This window comes from Peromyscus eremicus, chromosome 8a (assembly GCF_949786415.1).
Source record: "Peromyscus eremicus chromosome 8a, PerEre_H2_v1, whole genome shotgun sequence".
In the NCBI taxonomy this organism is placed as follows: Eukaryota; Metazoa; Chordata; class Mammalia; order Rodentia; family Cricetidae; genus Peromyscus; species Peromyscus eremicus.
Window position 1 is genome coordinate 52,812,174 of NC_081423.1, and position 17,347 is coordinate 52,829,520.

A 17,347-nucleotide genomic window follows, 5' to 3' on the forward strand; every position below is an offset into this window, starting at 1 on the left:
TGGCACCTGAGTACGCTCCTGGCAGCTGTGGCAACTTTGGAGCCCAAGAGCCTCACAGAGCCAGAGTTGCAGCCTCCCCCGAAGACTCCGTCCCGCCGCCCGCCCGCCCGCCGGCCCGCCCGCCGGCCCGCCGCAGAGGGTAGGGAGAAGGACTGTAGGACTTGAGAGAACAGCACCTCTCCAGGGCAGGGGCGCCAGACAAGGAGGATTCTGCATTCAGCTTTCCAGAGGTGGTGAATCCATCCCTGAGAGCAAAGGTTCGATTCAAGGACTCCGCAAGATTCTTAACCCAAATTCTCAGAGGCCAGTCTTCACCCTGGGAGGAGGGCATTCAAGACGCCCTCTCCAAGACGCTTTATCCTCACCCCATGGCGCTGCCCGGCTCCTCACAAGCCCAGACTTGGAGCGTGGAGCCTCCGGTTCCCACAGCCTCTTTGCCCTCGGGACCTCAGGAGCAGGAGGGTGCCGGGAGCCCTGCAGCGTCCGGAGGGCTCCCGCAGGAGAAGGTGAAGCGGCCCATGAACGCCTTCATGGTGTGGAGCTCTATTCAACGCCGCCAGATGGCGCAGCAGAACCCCAAGCTGCACAACTCGGAGATCTCGAAGCGCCTGGGAGCGCAGTGGAAGCTGCTGGGCGACGAAGAGAAGCGTCCGTTCGTGGAGGAGGCCAAGCGTCTCCGAGCCCGCCACCTACGCGACTACCCCGACTACAAGTACCGGCCTCGGCGCAAGAGCAAGAACTCGGGCACCGGGTCTGTCCACTTCAGCCAGGGAGGAGGTGGCCTGGCCTCTGGTGGCCCGCACTGGGGGCCAGGGTACACAACTACCCAAGGGAGCAGAGGCTTTGGGTACCAGCCCCCCAACTACTCGACGGCCTACCTGCCTGGCAGTTACGCGTGAGTGTCCGATTGTCCCCCACACCCCACCCCGCACCCCCCTCTTCCTGAAGGCTGGGTAGGGATGGAGGACCGAGGGCTAAGGTGGGAGAACCCCATCCATCTTAGCAGAAGCGCACCAGGCTGAGGTTGGGTGGGAGGGCAGAGTTCAGGACAGAGGCCTGTCCACCCCAGCCTAACGTCTTCACCTTCTGAATGTCAGTCTCCCCCTTGCTGATGGCCCTTGTGTGACCCGGCCTCCTCTCCCAGCCCCCGGGGCAAGGAGAGGCCAAGCCCATCCTGTTGCTCCCTCCTGGCCTGCCGCCCCAAGAGGCAAACAGCTCGTGCAGCACGCAAGTCGGCTCCCGAGCGAGCGTGCCCCGACAGAACGCCTTGCTCTTTAAGCCGTCTTAGGGTCTTGTTCCATGCCTGCTGTACCCAGCATGGCTGGCTGAGTAGCAAATTCTAACCCTGTTTGCTGCAAACTGGTCAGACCAGTCTCCTGAGAGTTGGGGACACTGCCCAGTCTCTTCATCCCAGAAATGTAACCTCCAAACCTCATTTTTCTCTTTACAGCTCTTCCCACTGTAGACCGGAGGCCCCCTCGCCGTGCTCCCTCCCTCAGAGTGATCCTAGGCTCCAAGGGGAGCTAATGCCCTCTTTTCCCACCTACCTATCCCCAGGCTCTTCCACCCCCTACAGCACTTCCCTTGCTGGTGCCCCGTGTCTGTAACCCACCTTTAACTGGCAGAGACATTTCAGTTCAGAGGCCTACAAGTCTCTCAAGGAACCAGAATGCACAAAAGCACAATAACACAATTTTGTACAATCAAAGCACGTCTCTGAGTCTTTATTGTCCCGTCTGTACGCTCAACACTACAGCAACCTCTGCCTCTCCACACCCTTCCGTCTGGACCTGCCACAGCAGGAACCTCCCCACCCCACCCTGAGGCCCTTATCTGAGTCATTCTCCCCTCCCCCACCTCCAGAACCGGGGTCCAATAGATTGTCCCAGCCAGGTGGCAAAGGGAAGCAGCCCCAAGCTCACAACCACATTTGTCCAGGCTCTGTCCTCCGTCCAGACGGGAGGTAAGTGGACAAGGCAAGCTTCTGCTCCAGTTAGAAAACAGCGGCTTACAAGGGAGGAAGCTCAGCCCAGGTGAAGTGAGTGTTTATGCACCCTGGCTCCAGAGGTGCAGTTAGAGGAATGGAGAAGTTGAGTGGATGATGGAAATGGAATGATTCTGGATGCTGGCCCCACACTATTGCTCCTTTTTCTGTCTGTGGGGAGGCTTTGCATTCCAGTAGAAGAGGACCTGGGCAGCAATGAGACCATTGCAGAGGGAGGAGACCACAAAGATGCCAGCCATGAGGGGGTCTCCAGTTTCCTGTTAGGAAAGACAACACAGCCCTAGAAAGGTTCCAGAGGGAGAGGCTCTGACTCAGCTGCCAGTGAGGTTTGAGTGCCCTCTGGAGGGCAGAAGGTGCACTCACCTGAACCGAAGTGAAGATTCGGGCCAAGGAGCCCCCAAACAGCATGAACACTGTGATGGCCGAGAGCTGGCCTGTGTGCCCGTTGTGGTAGTTGGTGGCTGCCTGCAGCAACTGGAGGAGAGTTCGTACTTATGCTTTGTCATCTGAACATCCGCTGTGTTCCCATCACTAATTCCCTCCCTCCCTGCAGACTAACACTCTGTACTCGGGGGTTCCACCCTGCCCCTCCAACACGTGCATCTGTCCCCTTCCAAGCACCCACCCACCTTCCCCGCCACCACGGCAGGTACATTGGAGGCCTGGAGCAGGGTGACTAGAGCCAGAGGTGTGAGTGGGGAGAGCAGCGCCAGCAGGAGCATCGCGTAGCAGGCGAGGAAAGCGACTCCTGGGGGTCAGGGAGACAAGGGCCCTCTTGAGCCTCCCGAGTCCCACAAGAGTCCCAGGATCCAATGCCTGCTCTCCAGCCAAGCCCCGGCACCTTTCACGGACTCTCCTCTGTAGTGCATGACCAGGAAGCAGATGGTGACTGTCTGGAGGGTCAGGAACAGTGCTTCACCCCAAGAGCTGCAGTCAAGAGGTAGGAGGGAAAAAGGCGGGCCTGGAAAGAGGCAGGCAGGCTCCACAGCCCACCCATCCGGCCTGTGCTTCCCCAGCCCCACCATGCCTGGCTCATTTAGAGAGTGCTCACGTCATCACCACTTGGGTGTGATGGAACTTCTGGAAGGGCTGAAATGTTCTTCACCCTTGTTAGAGCTGTGGGCACTAGGGCTGGTCAAGTAGGTCAGCAGGTAAAGGTGCTTGCCAGCCTCCATGCCTGACCACCTGCCCTTCCAGCCCCAGGATCCACACACTGGAAGGAGAGAACCAGTTCCTACAAGTTGTTCTCTGACTCCCCTCCCCCCAATAAATAAATAACTATAATAAAAAAAAGAATTGTGGGCATTTGGCCTTGGGGATGAAGAGTGGGGCCCTCACCTGAAGGGGAAGTTGTTGGCGATGCTGTAGACGACAGTTCCCGTCAACGCCACTAGCTCCAGCATCACTGACTGGAGACTCAGTCCCTCTGCACTCTTAGCTCCCAGGATTTTAAGTATCTGGGGCAGCTTTACTGGGGGAGAAGGGCACGGCTGAGGAAGGGCAGACCGTCCCCAGCCCTTGGCATCAGCCTCTCCACACCTCCATCTTTACTCTGACAGAAAGAAGGAACTGTACATACCTAGAAGTGACCCGGCCACGATGCCCAGCCCAAGGCCTTTGCTGAGGAGAATCTTGAGGCAGGGAACTGAGAGAAGAGAAGAAAGTGAGCAGAAGCCTCTGGGACCCAGGTGAGGGTCTGAAGTGCTCTGTGAGCTGTTCCCCTCCCCTCACCCTTGGCATGGCCACCACACCAGTAAGTCTCTCTCTGGAATGGGGCAGGCTCCTTCACCAACACAGCTACCAACTGATGCCTTCCCTCCTGCTCCTTTCCTATAACACACATGGAAATCGTCTATTTTTTAGGCCTGACAAGATAGCTAATGACCTAAGTTCAACCCGGGATCCACATGGCAGATGGAGAAAATCAATTTCAGGACTGTCCTCTGACTTCCATGCATGAGCCCCCTAATAAAAATGTACTAAGAGCCGGGCAGTGGTGGAGGAGTGCGCCTTTAATCCAAGCACTCGGGAGGCAAAGTCAGGGGGATCTCTGAGTTCCAGGCCAGCCTGGGCTACAGAATGAGATCCAGGAAAGGCTCCAAAGCTATGTAGAGAAACCCTGTCTCGAAAATTAAAAAGTACCAAGAAATTGTCTTTTTAGAAAGTCATTAGGGGCTGGAGAGATGGCTCAGCAGTTAAGAGCACTGGCTGTTCTTCCAGAGGACCCAGGTTCAATTTCCAGCAACCACATGGTGGCCCACAACCATCTATAATGAGATTTGGTGCCTTCTTCTGGCCTGCAGGGACACATGCAGGCAGAACACTGTATACATAATAAATAAATCTTAAAAAGTCATTAGAGCTGTGTTGTGGTACATGCCTTTAATCTCTTTTAATCTCTGAGTTCAAGGCCAGCCTGGATTACATAGGGAGTCTGCCTGAAATATTTACAAACTATTGCCAGGTGTGGTGGCGCACGCCTTTAATCCCAGCACTTGGGAGGCAGAGCCAGGCGGATCTCTGTGAGTTCAAGGCCAGCCTGGGCTACAGAGTGAGTTCCAGGAAAGGTTCCAAAGCTACACAGAGAAACTCTGTCTCAAAAACAAAAAACAAGATAGCCAGAGCTCTGTAGAGAGACCCTGTCTCAAAAAAAGAAAAAAAAAAATAAGGGGCTGGAGAGCTGGCTCAGTGGTTAAAAGCATTGATTGCTCTTCCAGAGGACCCAGGTTCAATACCCAGAACCCATATAGACTTCACTGTAACTCCAGTTCCAGGGGATCTGGCGCCGTCACATACATGCATGAAAACACCAATGCACAGAAAACAAACAAAATTACTGTACCAGCAATAGGGCTCTGTTGCTAAATCTGATAACCTGAGCATGCATAAGTAGAGGTACACAACAAAAATGAGCTTTAAAAATATGGGGCTAGAGAAATGGCTTCGTAGTTAAGAGCACCTACTGCTCTTTTAGGGGATCTGAGTTCAAATTCCAGCGCCCATGTTCGGCGGCTCACAACTGCCTGGAATTCCAGTTCCGGTGATATCTTGTGCCTCTGGCATCTTCATGCCCCTGCAATCATGGGCTCACATACACATACATAATCTCTTTTAAATATAAATCATCTATATCTACATATACTGCGTGTGGACATATAGATAGGTACACGTATGAAGGCCAAAGGACAACTTTGTGGAGCCAGTTCTCCTGTTTGGCCTTTCTGTGGGTTCCACAAATTGAACTCAGATCACCAGCCTTGCAGTCACCTACCAGTTCCAAATAAAGGTGTAGGCCCCCAGGCATGACCACCACTGCCTTCAGTTACACAGGCATTGCTCAAGGGCTCCCTGACCCTTCTCTCTCTCTCTCCTCAGTAACCCACTTCAAATGGTCTCCTTCCACAGACAAATCTCTACAGCTTACATTCCTGAACCTTCTGGTTGCTCCTGGCAGTGGCCAAGCCACTTCCAGGGCTTGTTTTTATCCCTGTTCATCTAGAATCTCTATCATTTATTTATTTTGGTTTTCCGAGACAAGGTTTCTCTGTGTAGCCCTGGCTGTCCTTGAACTCAGAGATCCTCCTGCCTCTGCCTCCCAAGTGCTGGGATTAAAGGTGTGGGTGGCCACACTATTCCTGGCAGTTTCTCTGTCATTGAATTCTTTTTTTTTTTTTTTTTAAAGATTTATTTATTAATTATGTATACAGTGCTCTGTCTGCGTGTATCCCTGCAGGCCAGAAGAGGGCACCAGATCTCATTACAGATGGTTGTGAGCCACCATGTGGTTGCTGGGAATTGAACTCAGGACCCTTGGAAGAGCATCAGTGCTCTTAACCTCTGAGCCATCTCTCCAGCCCTGTCATTGAATTCTTGACCTGGATGGAATTCGGCCAGCAGGGAGTCTGACGATTGCAAAATGTATATGACCTGACTAGAGCAGATATGGAGAGCCTGATGCAAGGCTCTGGAGCTGGTGTAACCCTTGGCCATGGACTTGCTTGGTAAAGGAAGGGATAGCTCATCCCTGTATTCCCAGCACTCTGGTGGCCGAGGAAGGATGCTGCCAGTTCAAGGGCAGCCTGTGCTACACAGCAAGTTCTAGAAGTCAGCACCGGGTGGGAATGCATCTCAAAAAAGGAAAAAAGGCATTCCGTCTGCCTCTGTCAGTTCAATGCTGGGATGAGGAGGAGGTCTATAAAATGTCAGTCTTCCCGGCTGGGGATAGAGCTCGGTTGGCAGAGTGGTTGCCTTACACGCCCGAGGTCCTGAGTTCGATCCCCAGCCTAGAAACGGGGGTGGCGAGCACGGACTTCCCAGACTGTAAAGCAGATATTTAACTCTCTTTTCGGGCGACTCCCCCCTCATTGCCCAAATATGGCACCTTCCCTATGCAGGGCCCAGAACACTTCCGCCCTCTTCAGAAGCGCCTTCCGCCCAGCTTCGCGTGACACCAGCCACCGCTGTCACTTAGGCGCGACCCACGCCTGCTTACGGTGCCAGGCTGCTCGACTAGACCTGAAAGCCTGAATGAAACTCACCATGAAGCAAGTCCCATTGGACGAAGAGCTGGTCGTAGCATTTCTCAGGTAAAAGAATCGGCACCAGCACCCGTTTGAACAGCCCGTCCGCCTCGGCCGCCATGTTGGAGCGATGGCTTCCGCCAGGCCGGCTCGCCCCGCCATTGACCTCCGCCGCGCATGCGCGCTCCGCGCCGCGCCCTCCCCACCGCGCCCTCCCCGGGGACACGGCAGCCCCTCCCCTTCCGGCGCCATCCGGGCCCCAGGAGCCCGGGCCAGGTCCCCGCCGCCGGCTGGCTTTTGTACGCGCCCTGACGTTCCAATGGTAAAGCGCGTCCGAGCTTTGCGCCTGCGCAGTGAGGACCTCCGCGCTTTTGTTTACGCTAGGCAGCGTTCCGAAAGGAAGGTTCATCCCTCCGCCTTCCCCCGTCCCCCTGCGTGCGCGCCATCTTGTCCTCGCCCGGCCAACTTCAGATTTGAAGTTGGCGAGGGAAAGAGTACGAGTCTTCAAAATGGCGCTAGCGGGGGCGCTGCGGCTCCCTTCTCTTTTCCTCTCGGTCTCTGGAGGGCACGGCACCAGGAAGAGGCCGTTCCGAGCGTGGCGTCCCTCCCAGCCCCGCTCCTTCCTGTGCTTTGCCCGGGTGTAGGAAGATGACCCTGAGGCAGAACAGGAGCGAACCGGAGAGCAGCCCCGACAGACACATCCCGCGGCCTCTGCCGTGTCCAGGCGGGAACGCTGGGGATGGCCCGGAGGGCGCAGGCCAGAGGTCCCCAGGAGCTCGTGTTTGGGAAGGGGCACCTGGGGTCACTCCATGCTGCACCCCAGTCCCCAGACAGCGCTCTCGGTTCCCCCTCACGGATGTGCCCCCGGCCCTCGGGCTGTAGGACACGTCCAATTTCCCTGCTCCTTGTTCTTGGAGGAGCGGTGCTGGTCGGCGTCTGCCACGGGTACCTCAGCTGTGTAGGGCTCCAGCCCCCCAAGAATTTCTAGACCCGCATGGAGCCCCAACTGGAATGGCATCCATCCTTGACTCCCATTGGATGCACTATGTCCTACTATAAATAATAAAACTTGTCTGGCGGTGGTGGCACATGCCTTTAATCCCAGCACTGGAGGCAGAGGCAGGAGGATCTTGGTGAGTTCGAGGCCAGCCTGGTCTACAGGGTGGGTTCCAGGACAGCCAAGGCTACACAGAGAAACCCTGTCTCAAAAAAAAAAAAAAAAAAAAAAAACCCCACACAAAATAGTAAAGCTTAGACTTGATTTTGGTACAGTGGGTGGCCATCTGGAAGTCCTTTTAGAATCTGGACATGGTCTGTCCTGCAAGTGGCACCACCCCCTCGCCCTCTGGTACCCAGGCATCAAGGGTATGTTTGCTGGGCCTTGAGTTGTTCTTAGAGCACCCACTGCCTCCATGGTTGGTGCATTTCTTTGCAGTGGGCTCTTGAAGTGAATCTAGCCCTGGACACAGTGGACAGGGACTCTCGTTGCTCAGTGGCCCCTGGCATCACCCTTTGAAAATGAAATGACACAGCCACCTACTCGTTTTGACTGTGTCGCACCTCCGGCTGTACAGAGGGTCAGGACAGGATGCCAGGGTGGACTGATGCATTGTTAAGGGAGTGGGCAGCCATTGGCCCCAGCAGGGGGAAGGGAGTTTTGGTACCTTCCCCAGCCACTCTGCCAGACACCAAAGGATGAACCATGAAGGCATTTGGGCACTCTGGGATTCGCATCCCTTCTTGCCAGCTGTCCCCTGGTGACTCAACCATGGGAAGGCACCGGAAGGCACATGACAAGAAACTCGTGGCTGTTAACCCTGGCAGGGCAAGGGAACAAGGACACAGATTTTGTAAGTTTTCATGCTCCTTTTGTGAGCAGGAAGGAGACACCGTTCCTCTTTATTAATCCCCCCATTACAAAATCTCTACTTTTGTTCTTAAAGACAGGAAAGGAGAATAACTTTGTTGAGTCAGGTGTACACTGAAGAAATGAGGGTGCTCCTTGGTGGCCCCAAGTGGATTGGAGCAAATGCTCAGAGGGGCTGGTAGGGTGATTGTCGTCTCCGGGTAATGCAGAAGGCAATGAGCACCAGGGTGAGGAGGCCAAGGAGGACCAGGCCAATGACGAGAGGCAGCAAGAGGGATTGGTCGCTGGTGCAGGAGAAACCTGGTGGAAAGATGGGATGATTAGGAGTTGCTGAAGTGGTGGACGGGCTAAAGGTGGGAGGAAGGAAGAATAAAGGGGGAGGAGCCTGATGAGAAGCTCAACCCCATAATTGAGAGCAGTAAGGGAAGGGGAATAGGTAGTCTTGGGGAGGAGACTAGGGTGTGGAAAGAGCTCTGGAGAAGAGACTTCCCGTGCAGTGGGAAACTTCTGAGAAGCCTTACATGGCCCCAAGTGTCCTGTGTTGGGCAGCTGAGCAGCCTGTAGCCTCAGGGAGAGCAGGTCAAGGTGAGCAGCTGGAGAAAGAACGATGCTTGTATTTCTGCAACAGAAGCTTTGGCCCAGAGGAGCTTGGAGCTCTCGGAGAGATGAATTCTGAGCTGAGAATGTCCACTCTGAAGAAGTTAGTAATGAAGAGTCAAATCCAGTCCACTCCCAACTTCCCAGTGTCCCCTCTTCCCCTCACTAGCTAGTGTGGTAAGAAGGGAAGGTTACTCACGTGCTGCCTGTGGGAAGGACACGTTGTATTCCACTGCCATGTAGTTGAGGTAGACTATACTCTGCTCCAGGTCCTTGAGGTGAAGAAAAAAGATCAGAGCAGCAGGGACAGTGGCAGTGGCGTCACGTCCACAGGGCAAGAAGGTATGGTTATGGGGCATGGGAGAGTAAAGGATGAAGACAAAAGCTGTGTACCTGTTTGAATCCAAAGGTGAGCTGCCCATACGGAAATGAGAGAGGCAGGTGGGAATAGGCACTGTCACAGCCCCCCTGGACCTTGGTTTTGTTGGGATTCAGTACAGAGATGCCCCAGGCCTACAGAAGTGAGAGAACAGTGAGTCTGGGCCAAGCAATGTTTTTTATCCCCTCCTCCGCTCTTCCTCCTCCTCCTAACCCACCACAGGACTTGCCTCTTGCCCCTTTTAAGCCCCACTACCTTAGCTTTACCTTTCCTCCGCCCCGGGTTGGGTACAGGATTCGAATCTGAATCTGTGCTTGGAGCTGAACACAGGGCCGGGAGCCGTTTGTCCACGTGTAGTTTCCAAGAACCCCCTTGGAGCCTGGACTAGGACTCGGAGAGGGTGGAGGTGGTCCAGGGTGAGGGCCGGTGGTGACTCCCGGACTGGTAGCAGTGCCGTTGTCTGTGGTGGGGTAAACTGTGGCATTCCCATGACTGGTGGTCATGGCAGGGTTGTGAGTGGAAGTTGCGGGCCTGGAGCTGGTACTATTACTTGTTGGATGAACTGTGACATTTCCGTGGCTGGTCGTAGGGCTTGCTGTGCTTTCTGTGGTCGTAGGTGTCACCGTGAAGGATGGCAGGAGAGTAGCGGCTTTTCTATGAGGACAGTCTTTCCCTGTTCCTTGGGCTTTCAGGAAGAGATTGGTTGGCAACCCAAGCAAGAGTTCCTGCCCGAGGAGCTCCCTCCCTCCCACCTCTCAATTCTCCTTACCTACAAGCAGTCCCAGCAAGACCAAGCAACGTACTTGAAACCTCATGGTAGAGCAGCTCAGAGTCCAGCTGGGCTGTACCAGTTCCTTCCTCAACCCAATAACCTCTGCCTTCTCTTGGAAGAGGAAATGAAAGTTGCACTTCCTTTAAGTAAGATAATCCCACCCAGAGCCTGACTCAGACACCTCTGCTCCAGCCACCCATTTTAGTCACTGGTTTTCACAATTAAGCTGTGATTGGCAGTGGCCTTTTGAGTGGGAGGGACGTCTTCGTTACCACGTGAAAAAGGAGGCAGTTGGCTCATAAGAATCTTACCTAAGCAAAACTTGCTTTACTTGGGAGTTTACAAGGCAGAGGAATAGGAGGACCCTTCCTCATTGGTGAGAAATCCAACACCATCTGTATCTGCCTTCAAGCCCAGCACTGAAGCTCTGTAGAGGCAGGTCAGCCTGGTCTATAGTTCCAGGATAGCCAAGAGCTTGAGACCAGCCCCACCTCCCCAAGGAGATAGGCAATTAGCATTCCATCTGGGTTGGAACTCAAGCACTGAGCTTGTAAGCAGAGCCAGGTTTCACTCACTCCTTGACCCCCGTCCCTTACTAGTTCCTCAAGGCTGTAATCATGTGACACTTGGGACTAATCTGTGAAGGGTATTCTACTGTCAGTACCAGTTTCCTGTAGAAGGTGGAGCACTTGGTCTTTCAAGTACCGGTAGGGGGCAACATAACAGTTATGAACTGGAACAGCCGATCCCCACAAGCGGCAGGTGGGAGGGGACAAATGAGAAGCCCAAACAGGCAGTTTCCAAGTCATTTTATTCAGAATTGTGTTTCCTGAATCAATAAATACTATACAAAACAATGTAAAAATGGCTACCATTTTCTCTCCCCTGCTCCCCTCACCTGGGGACAATTCCCTGGACAACTTCATGCAGGGACTCTCCCTGTAGATTTGGTCCAGCAAATGAGGCCAGACATGTTCTAGACCCTTGACACTTTTGGAGACTTGGCTGGGGCGGGAAAGCCTTTAGAATCAAGTGACTAGGTTAGGGAACTGGATTAGTGTTTTTTTTTTTTTTTTTTGGGGGGGGGGGGGAGACGGCGCCTGGGGCAGAGCCTACCCCAAAGAAAAGGGTATCTAAAATGTTCACGGTTCCTTCTTTTTGCCTCAAAAAGTGACATTTATTCAAAGAGAGAGAGAGAGAGAAACAAAAAACAAAAAAACCAAAAACAAGATGTCCATCCCTTGGCTCCCTTCCCTCCCCCCTCCAGCTGTTCCTCAGCCCCCCAGGACTGAACCCTGGCTAGGGCCAGGTAGCAGGACAGCCCCTCAAATGAGGTCAGCAACATTGAGGGGCATCTCTTCAATGGAGGTGTTGTAGAATGTCTCAATGTCTCGAAGAGTCCTTTTGTCTTCTTCTGTCACCATGTTAATAGCCACACCTTTACGGCCAAAGCGACCACCACGACCAATTCTAAGGGGGGAAAAGAATAATGGAATGGGAAGGGATGACGTGTGGGTTTCAGCCCATTGAGTGTGTGTCTGGTATCTCAGACCTTCATTTACCTGTGGATGTAGTTTTCCCTGTTGGTGGGAAGGTCGTAATTGATGACTAGGGAGACCTGCTGCACATCAATGCCTCTGGCCTAGGTCAAGAAAGATGACAGAGCTGTCAGAGGACACAATCTATCCAGACTGACTAGGCATACATGTAGGCAGCCAAAGACAGGCAAAGGCAACAAGCATCCCTTGTTCCCCAGAGACCTCAGGCATGCCAAGTTTTCTTCCAAGTTGCTACGTTCCGGAAAGGGGCACTAGTCAGCCCCTTGGAGAGGGAATCACCTTGGACCCACCCTTGCCCCTTGCTTTCCCTACACTGGCCTCTACTCACCAACAGGTCAGTGGTAATTAATACTCTGCTAGAACCAGACCGGAACTCCCTCATGATCACATCTCGTTCCTTTTGGTCCATATCTCCATGCTAGAAAACAAGGATGTGAGTAACAAATAGCACAAGGCTTCACATGCACACAGCTGTCAGCAAGATTTGAGAAAACTTACCATGGCAGAAACAGTGAAATCCCGGGCATGCATTTTCTCAGTGAGCCAATCCACCTTCCTTCTGGTATTGATAAAGATTACTGCCTGGGTGATAGTCAGGGTTTCATACAAGTCACACAATGTGTCAAGCTTCCACTCCTGGAGATCCGGAAACATCAGTCAGGGGCTATACCCAACAACTTACTGCCAGGCCCGCCTCCTGCACGGGCCCCACCTCTCGCTCCACATTGATGTAGAATTGGCGGATACCCTCCAGGGTCAATTCTTCCTTCTTCACAAGGATCCGAATGGGGTCTCTCATGAACTTCTTGGTCACTTCAAGGACATCAGAGGGCATTGTAGCGGACAACAAAACTACCTAGTGGGAAAAAAAAAAAGGAATCAGCCACAAGGGTGGTCTGTACTCCCCACACCACAACCAAGCCACAGCTATCCTATGAACACTGCAGCTTTTCTTACCTGTGTGTTACTGTTGAGCTTTTGGAATATATCATAGATCTGGTCCTTGAACCCACGGCTTAACATTTCGTCTGCTTCATCCAGTACAAACATCTTGATGTATTTGGGGGCTAGAAGGCAGAAAAGACACCAAAACATAATCAGAGAAATGCTTTACATTTAATTAAGTTTCTTGATAAGAGTGCAGGCAAGGGGGGAAGACAGTCTGCTCTCAGAATATAAGGACTGATCCTTTGCCCAAGGCCTCCCTGCCAGGCCAGACAACAGCCCTGGTAAGTAGAACACTACCTGGGATAAGGCAACAGGGAAGCTGGGCTCAGATGACACGCATGTGGTTCATCACAGAGCAACTCAGTTCCAGTAAGGGAAAACTAAAATCCTAGTAAATGAAACTTGGGGAAGTGAGCCAGCACCTGGAAAAGCAGTACTCACACAGGTATCTCCGGTTAAGCATATCAAACACCCGGCCAGGGGTGCCCACGATGATATGGGGAGCTTCCATTTGCAGCTTCTGCACCTCAGCACGAACATTGGTGCCCCCAATACAGGCATGACAAGAGGCACCCATGTAGTCTCCTAATGCCATGACCACTTTTTGTATCTGAACACAAAACAGACATCAATGTCAGCTGGAGCTACACCAGGTAGTTCATGGGAATTATTCTACCCTTTACTGCTGAAAAGCAGCTGTCCATTTCATCCTCTTAAGACCCCACCCCACCACCACCATAAATGGCAACCGTCTAAAAACCAGGCAGCTCTTACGGCTTAGAACTCACAGCCCCCATCCTACCATCACATTCCAAAAGCTGGGATTATGAACACAATGACACACCCAACATGTTTGTTTATTACATCCCTGCCACAGAACCCAAGATTTTGCTTATGCTGGGTAAGCATTCCACTACTGAGCTACACCCTTAGCCCACACACAAAACACACCCCCTCCCAAAATACCCTGGATATATAGGGCTCTCCATTAATTCTTTAATTTCTTGCTTACATCAGCACCCAAATGGTTCAGAATAATCACTAGGTTTAAATATTAGTAGCAGAGTAACATCAGGATTTTGTTTCTTTTCGAGACAGGGTTTCTCTGTGCAGTTCTGGAGCCTTTCCTGGAACTCACTCTGTAGACCAGGCTGGCCTCGAACAGAGATCCGCCTGCCTCTGCCTCCTGAGTGCTGGGATTAGGCGTGGATCACCATTGCCTGGCTCTAAGTATCTTTCTATTTGGCCACCACCGCCTGGCAGCATCAGGATTTTATGTGCCCTAGGCATGAAACAGCTTTGGCCACCAAGTCAGGCATCAAGCTAGGATGAACAAAGGACTGTCATCTGCTCTGCCCCTGACTGATATAAGAGCAACACCACCAACAAGGTGTCTCTTTGCCCATTGCCAGGGGTTCTTCAGAAAACAGCTGACCCTGCCCAACCAGCTGGATTCCACTTCCCTTCCCATTTTGCTTGAGAATCAGGTAAAGGAAGTAGTTTCGCTGGTGGAAAAACTGTTGATAATTAGCCCAAGTCAACAGTTCTAGAAGCTATCTGTGCCAGCAAATGCACCCGACCTTTCAGCTGCCATCATTCTTATACCAGCCATTTCGAGAGGAAAGAAGCCACTCTTACCTGCTGCGCCAACTCCCGAGTGGGTGCCAGAACCAAAGCCTGAGTGGCCTTTAGATCTAACTCAATCTGCTGCAGGATAGATATGGCAAACGTAGCTGTCTTCCCAGTCCCAGACTGGGCTTGGGCAATCACATCATAACCTGCAAGCAGACCAAGAATTACATGTGCATACATCTTGGGCCCACAGACAATTGAGACCTTACCACATGATATCAATAAGGGAAAAAAGTTCTAAAGTGTCAAGGGCCTCAAACTTTTGCCACCATGATATTCTGACAACGAAGTCCAGGGTATCAGAACATTATGAACTAACAACTCACTCCAGACCCACTTGAGCTAGACATAACACATTAAATGAACTGAGAACACCAACCCTTGTATCCAAGGTATGACCTAGGTACTGACATAAAAAACCAGCAACCAAGGAGCTGGGATAAACAAGCTGTTTCCCTCTGCTTGCTATGCCCACTGCCAACTCCATCCAAATCTATCCTGAAACTCTTACCCTTGATACAAGGAAGAATGGCTCGCTGCTGGATGGCAGAGGGCTTCTCAAAACCATAGGCATAAATACCACGGAGGAGGGACTCTGAGAGATTCATGTCATCGAAGCTATCCACAATCTCATTCCAGTTACTCTGCAGGATGCAAAGAAACAAAAACTTAGCAAGATAGTAACGTGTGTTTACACAAAAGCTACACAGCCACTCCACCCCCCCCCAAAGCCTGACATTTCATTCTAAAGACTGAGGTCACTGTCGCTATAAGGAGGCGCCACCTGTTTGCTTCAGTTCAGACATGGGGATTGGATGGGGGACAACACTCTTTGACAAGGTAGTGGAAGAAGTTTCTAGTCTCACCTCGATGACGCCTTCAGGCTCCATCCCGTCGGGGCCATTGTCTCTGGATCTGTTGATTCAAAGCATTTAGTTTTATTTCCTGGTTGAGTACAGACAGCATGGAAGCAACCAGCCCATTCCCGATCCAATACCCACCTGTTCCCAAAGGACAATCAAGGAGCAACTAGAGCGACCCTCCTGTTAAGATCAAGGGGCTGGGCCTTCACACATGACGCCGAGATTCGGCCTTGGCTGCCAGACCCACATGTTCTGGGCCTGGCCGATCATAGCGCGTGCACCTCCTCCTCCCGGGCATCAAGGCCACCGGAAGTCCCGCCCTTCACCTCCGAGTTCCGAGGGTGGGCCGTCCCCTTCCCCCCACGTCATGCCGCCCGCGCCCTCCCCCACTCCCTCCGGCCGGCCCCCCCTCCGCAGTACCCGGATGTGGGAGGCCGCGGGCGGTGGCGGCCTCGCGCACAATGAGCCCCAGCCGAGTTAGCTCAGGGGGAGATTGCACAACACAGACAAGCCAAGCAGACTGGGGGAGGGGAGCCTCTCAAGCGGCCATGTGCTCACTCGCTCCGCCACTCGGCGGCGTCTCCCCCGCCATGAAACAATCCGCAACCCGCCCGCCCCCGTCGAGAAATGGCGTCGCCCTCCCATACCTCAGGCCGCTCACCCCCGAAGGAAAGTGGACCTGCCCATCCGCAGTTTGCCAATTGCCCGGCTTGTGCGGCAAAATGGACCCGCCCGCCCGGCGCCGGGTGGGCTGCCGGTGCCTCCCGCGGCCGCTCCTCGGGGTTGGGCTCAGTCCTGGCCGTCAGGAAAACCAGCACCCTGAACGGCCGGCTTCTCCTCCCCGACCCACATTCCAAGAGCGGCCGAGGGGCTGGCTGAAGACCCGGGCACCCCTGCCTGTCGCAAGTGGTACCGCCAGAATGCTCCGGAACCCGCGCGCGCCCTGCCCGACCCAGGCAGGCAACCAGCCCGGCCGGCTCCGGGCCGCGCCGCCGCCGCCGCCCCACGCGAGGTCGCGACCTCGCCTCGCCTCTCGGTACCCGGGCTTCGCTCCGGCAGCCCCTCGGGCCGAGGCCTCGTGACGAACCGCGCGCCCTCCGCCCTAGCCGGGCTGTCCTTTCCCGTCTCCGCGCCGGTGGCGGCGTCGGCCGTGGACCTCCCCCTGCCCCCCTCCGGACGGTTCCTCCCGGCTCGGTTCCCCCGCAGCCTGGTAGGTCTGGGGCGACGGGCCTCTCCACCTCCCCACCCGCCCGCCGCGGGGCCTTCGGAAGGGAGCGGCGGGGTAAGTAGCCACAAGCGCTTGCAAATGCCTTTCTTACCGAGAATCCTGACTCGCAGACATGATCCTTAGAATCTAGGGCGGAGTGCCCGCCTATCGACAACTTATAGAGCGCCCGACCCCGCCCCAGCCATCGCATTGGCTTGGCCGCCTCTGCCCCGCCTGCCGGCGCTCTGCAACTCGACGTGACGTTAGTTTGTAGGCGCTTTGGCTCGTACGCCCTATTGGGTAATTTGAATGCCTATCAAGGTCGAGGCCCGCCCTGCAGCCTCATTGGCTGAAGGGCCCGCCTTTCTCGCTGGCACGGAAGTGACATACAGAAGTCGAGCCTCGCGGCCGGGCAGCCATCTTGGAGCCCAGCACCTTTACACGTGCGGAGGCGATCGTGCCTTAGTCACGTGGTTCCGCAGGTCCTATCAAGCGACGGGGGTGAGGCCTTAGCCTCTGGGGACTTCCGGGCACTCAGGACTACCACTTCCCTTTACATCTCTGCCACAGGTTTCTACAGGACTCAAGTTCTATTCTTCCGTTCAGTAAGGATTGGTGTTCACAGTGCAGCGGGAATGATAGAACCAGTATCGATACCCCAGGGCATAGAAAGTTTCCCTAGCTGGAGGGAAAAAGGATGGAATCCATTCTGGGCTAAAAGGCTAAAGGTATGCTGTCAGGGTACTTGGCCCACTCCATCAATGGTTCTTTCAGTGTCTGTTCCCGGCTTCTCTCAGGCTCCCTTTATTTTCGAGGCTTAATTCCTCCTCTTCTGGCCCTCTGCCACGCTGCCCTGGAGATTTGTTTGGATGATGAAGTACTGTCACATATAGAACGCTGGCTTTTGAGATCTTAAGACCTGAAAAAGGGGCAGCTAACGGCACTAGCTGGAAGGCCTGAGATAAGAGCACATCGACTACTTTAAGGCCCCTCAAGGA

At 53.8% G+C, this 17,347-nt stretch overlaps 4 protein-coding genes and 3 non-coding genes across 9 annotated transcripts; 1 reads left to right on the top strand and 6 right to left on the bottom strand.

Annotated features, from left to right (window-relative positions):
* Positions 1-155: 155 nt before the first annotated feature.
* Sox15 (SRY-box transcription factor 15) lies at positions 156-1,843 on the top strand. Its single transcript, XM_059270981.1, has 2 exons — positions 156-895; positions 1,451-1,843. The coding sequence occupies exons 1-2, from the start codon at positions 369-371 to the stop codon at positions 1,605-1,607; spliced, it is 684 nt and encodes a 227-aa protein (XP_059126964.1). The 5' UTR covers positions 156-368; the 3' UTR covers positions 1,608-1,843.
* Mpdu1 (mannose-P-dolichol utilization defect 1) lies at positions 1,694-6,711 on the bottom strand. 3 transcript variants are annotated; one of them, XM_059270978.1, is made up of 7 exons: positions 6,544-6,710; positions 3,585-3,650; positions 3,344-3,476; positions 2,847-2,932; positions 2,635-2,753; positions 2,369-2,479; positions 2,022-2,262 (listed from the first exon to the last, which is right to left on the bottom strand). In XM_059270978.1, exons 1-7 carry the CDS (start codon positions 6,644-6,646, stop codon positions 2,137-2,139), a joined length of 744 nt encoding a protein of 247 aa, XP_059126961.1. In that variant the 5' UTR covers positions 6,647-6,710; the 3' UTR covers positions 2,022-2,136. The 3 variants fall into 3 exon arrangements, with proteins under 3 accessions (XP_059126963.1, XP_059126961.1, XP_059126962.1); XM_059270980.1 differs by lacking the exons at positions 2,635-2,753; positions 2,847-2,932 and having other exon boundaries at positions 1,694-2,262; positions 6,544-6,711; XM_059270979.1 differs by lacking the exons at positions 3,344-3,476; positions 3,585-3,650; positions 6,544-6,710 and adding an exon at positions 3,057-3,166.
* Positions 6,712-8,416: 1,705 nt separating this feature from the next.
* Cd68 (CD68 molecule) lies at positions 8,417-10,835 on the bottom strand. Its single transcript, XM_059270984.1, has 6 exons — positions 10,138-10,835; positions 9,635-10,053; positions 9,383-9,502; positions 9,189-9,261; positions 8,914-9,084; positions 8,417-8,692 (listed from the first exon to the last, which is right to left on the bottom strand). Exons 1-6 carry the CDS (start codon positions 10,181-10,183, stop codon positions 8,559-8,561), a joined length of 963 nt encoding a protein of 320 aa, XP_059126967.1. The 5' UTR covers positions 10,184-10,835; the 3' UTR covers positions 8,417-8,558.
* Positions 10,836-10,932: 97 nt separating this feature from the next.
* Positions 10,933-16,591, bottom strand: Eif4a1 (eukaryotic translation initiation factor 4A1). Its single transcript, XM_059270983.1, has 11 exons — positions 16,462-16,591; positions 15,146-15,194; positions 14,791-14,923; positions 14,286-14,425; positions 13,089-13,257; positions 12,657-12,766; positions 12,412-12,555; positions 12,198-12,335; positions 12,028-12,117; positions 11,703-11,782; positions 10,933-11,610 (listed from the first exon to the last, which is right to left on the bottom strand). The coding sequence occupies exons 1-11, from the start codon at positions 16,482-16,484 to the stop codon at positions 11,466-11,468; spliced, it is 1,221 nt and encodes a 406-aa protein (XP_059126966.1). The 5' UTR covers positions 16,485-16,591; the 3' UTR covers positions 10,933-11,465.
* Positions 11,844-11,985, bottom strand: LOC131918130 (small nucleolar RNA SNORA67). Its single transcript, XR_009380871.1, has one exon. It is a non-coding gene; the product is annotated as a small nucleolar RNA SNORA67 (small nucleolar RNA).
* On the bottom strand, positions 12,864-13,004 carry LOC131918166 (small nucleolar RNA SNORD10). The gene has a single exon (XR_009380901.1). It is a non-coding gene; the product is annotated as a small nucleolar RNA SNORD10 (small nucleolar RNA).
* On the bottom strand, positions 13,921-14,064 carry LOC131918148 (small nucleolar RNA SNORA48). Its single transcript, XR_009380888.1, has one exon. It is a non-coding gene; the product is annotated as a small nucleolar RNA SNORA48 (small nucleolar RNA).
* Positions 16,592-17,347: the final 756 nt, after the last annotated feature.

Excerpts from the sequence above, each read along its gene's own strand:
- Sox15 (XM_059270981.1), top strand. The coding sequence starts at position 369 with ATGGCGCTGCCCGGCTCCTCACAAGCCCAGACTTGGAGCGTGGAGCCT. Across the intron at positions 896-1,450 it reads TACCTGCCTGGCAGTTACGC|CTCTTCCCACTGTAGACCGG; the intron begins GTGAGTGTCCGA and ends TTCTCTTTACAG.
- Mpdu1 (XM_059270978.1), bottom strand. The coding sequence starts at position 6,646 with ATGGCGGCCGAGGCGGACGGGCTGTTCAAACGGGTGCTGGTGCCGATT. Across the intron at positions 2,933-3,343 it reads GCCAACAACTTCCCCTTCAG|CTCTTGGGGTGAAGCACTGT; the intron begins GTGAGGGCCCCA and ends TCTTGACTGCAG. Across the intron at positions 2,754-2,846 it reads CAGAGGAGAGTCCGTGAAAG|GAGTCGCTTTCCTCGCCTGC; the intron begins GTGCCGGGGCTT and ends CCTGACCCCCAG.
- Cd68 (XM_059270984.1), bottom strand. The coding sequence starts at position 10,183 with ATGAGGTTTCAAGTACGTTGCTTGGTCTTGCTGGGACTGCTTGTAG. Across the intron at positions 10,054-10,137 it reads CTTGCTGGGACTGCTTGTAG|CCCAAGGAACAGGGAAAGAC; the intron begins GTAAGGAGAATT and ends TCTTCCTGAAAG. Across the intron at positions 9,262-9,382 it reads TCACCTTTGGATTCAAACAG|GACCTGGAGCAGAGTATAGT; the intron begins GTACACAGCTTT and ends CTTCACCTCAAG.
- Eif4a1 (XM_059270983.1), bottom strand. The coding sequence starts at position 16,484 with ATGTCTGCGAGTCAGGATTCTCG. Across the intron at positions 14,426-14,790 it reads CATTCTTCCTTGTATCAAGG|GTTATGATGTGATTGCCCAA; the intron begins GTAAGAGTTTCA and ends GTCTGCTTGCAG. Across the intron at positions 12,336-12,411 it reads ACATCAATGTGGAGCGAGAG|GAGTGGAAGCTTGACACATT; the intron begins GTGGGGCCCGTG and ends CCGGATCTCCAG.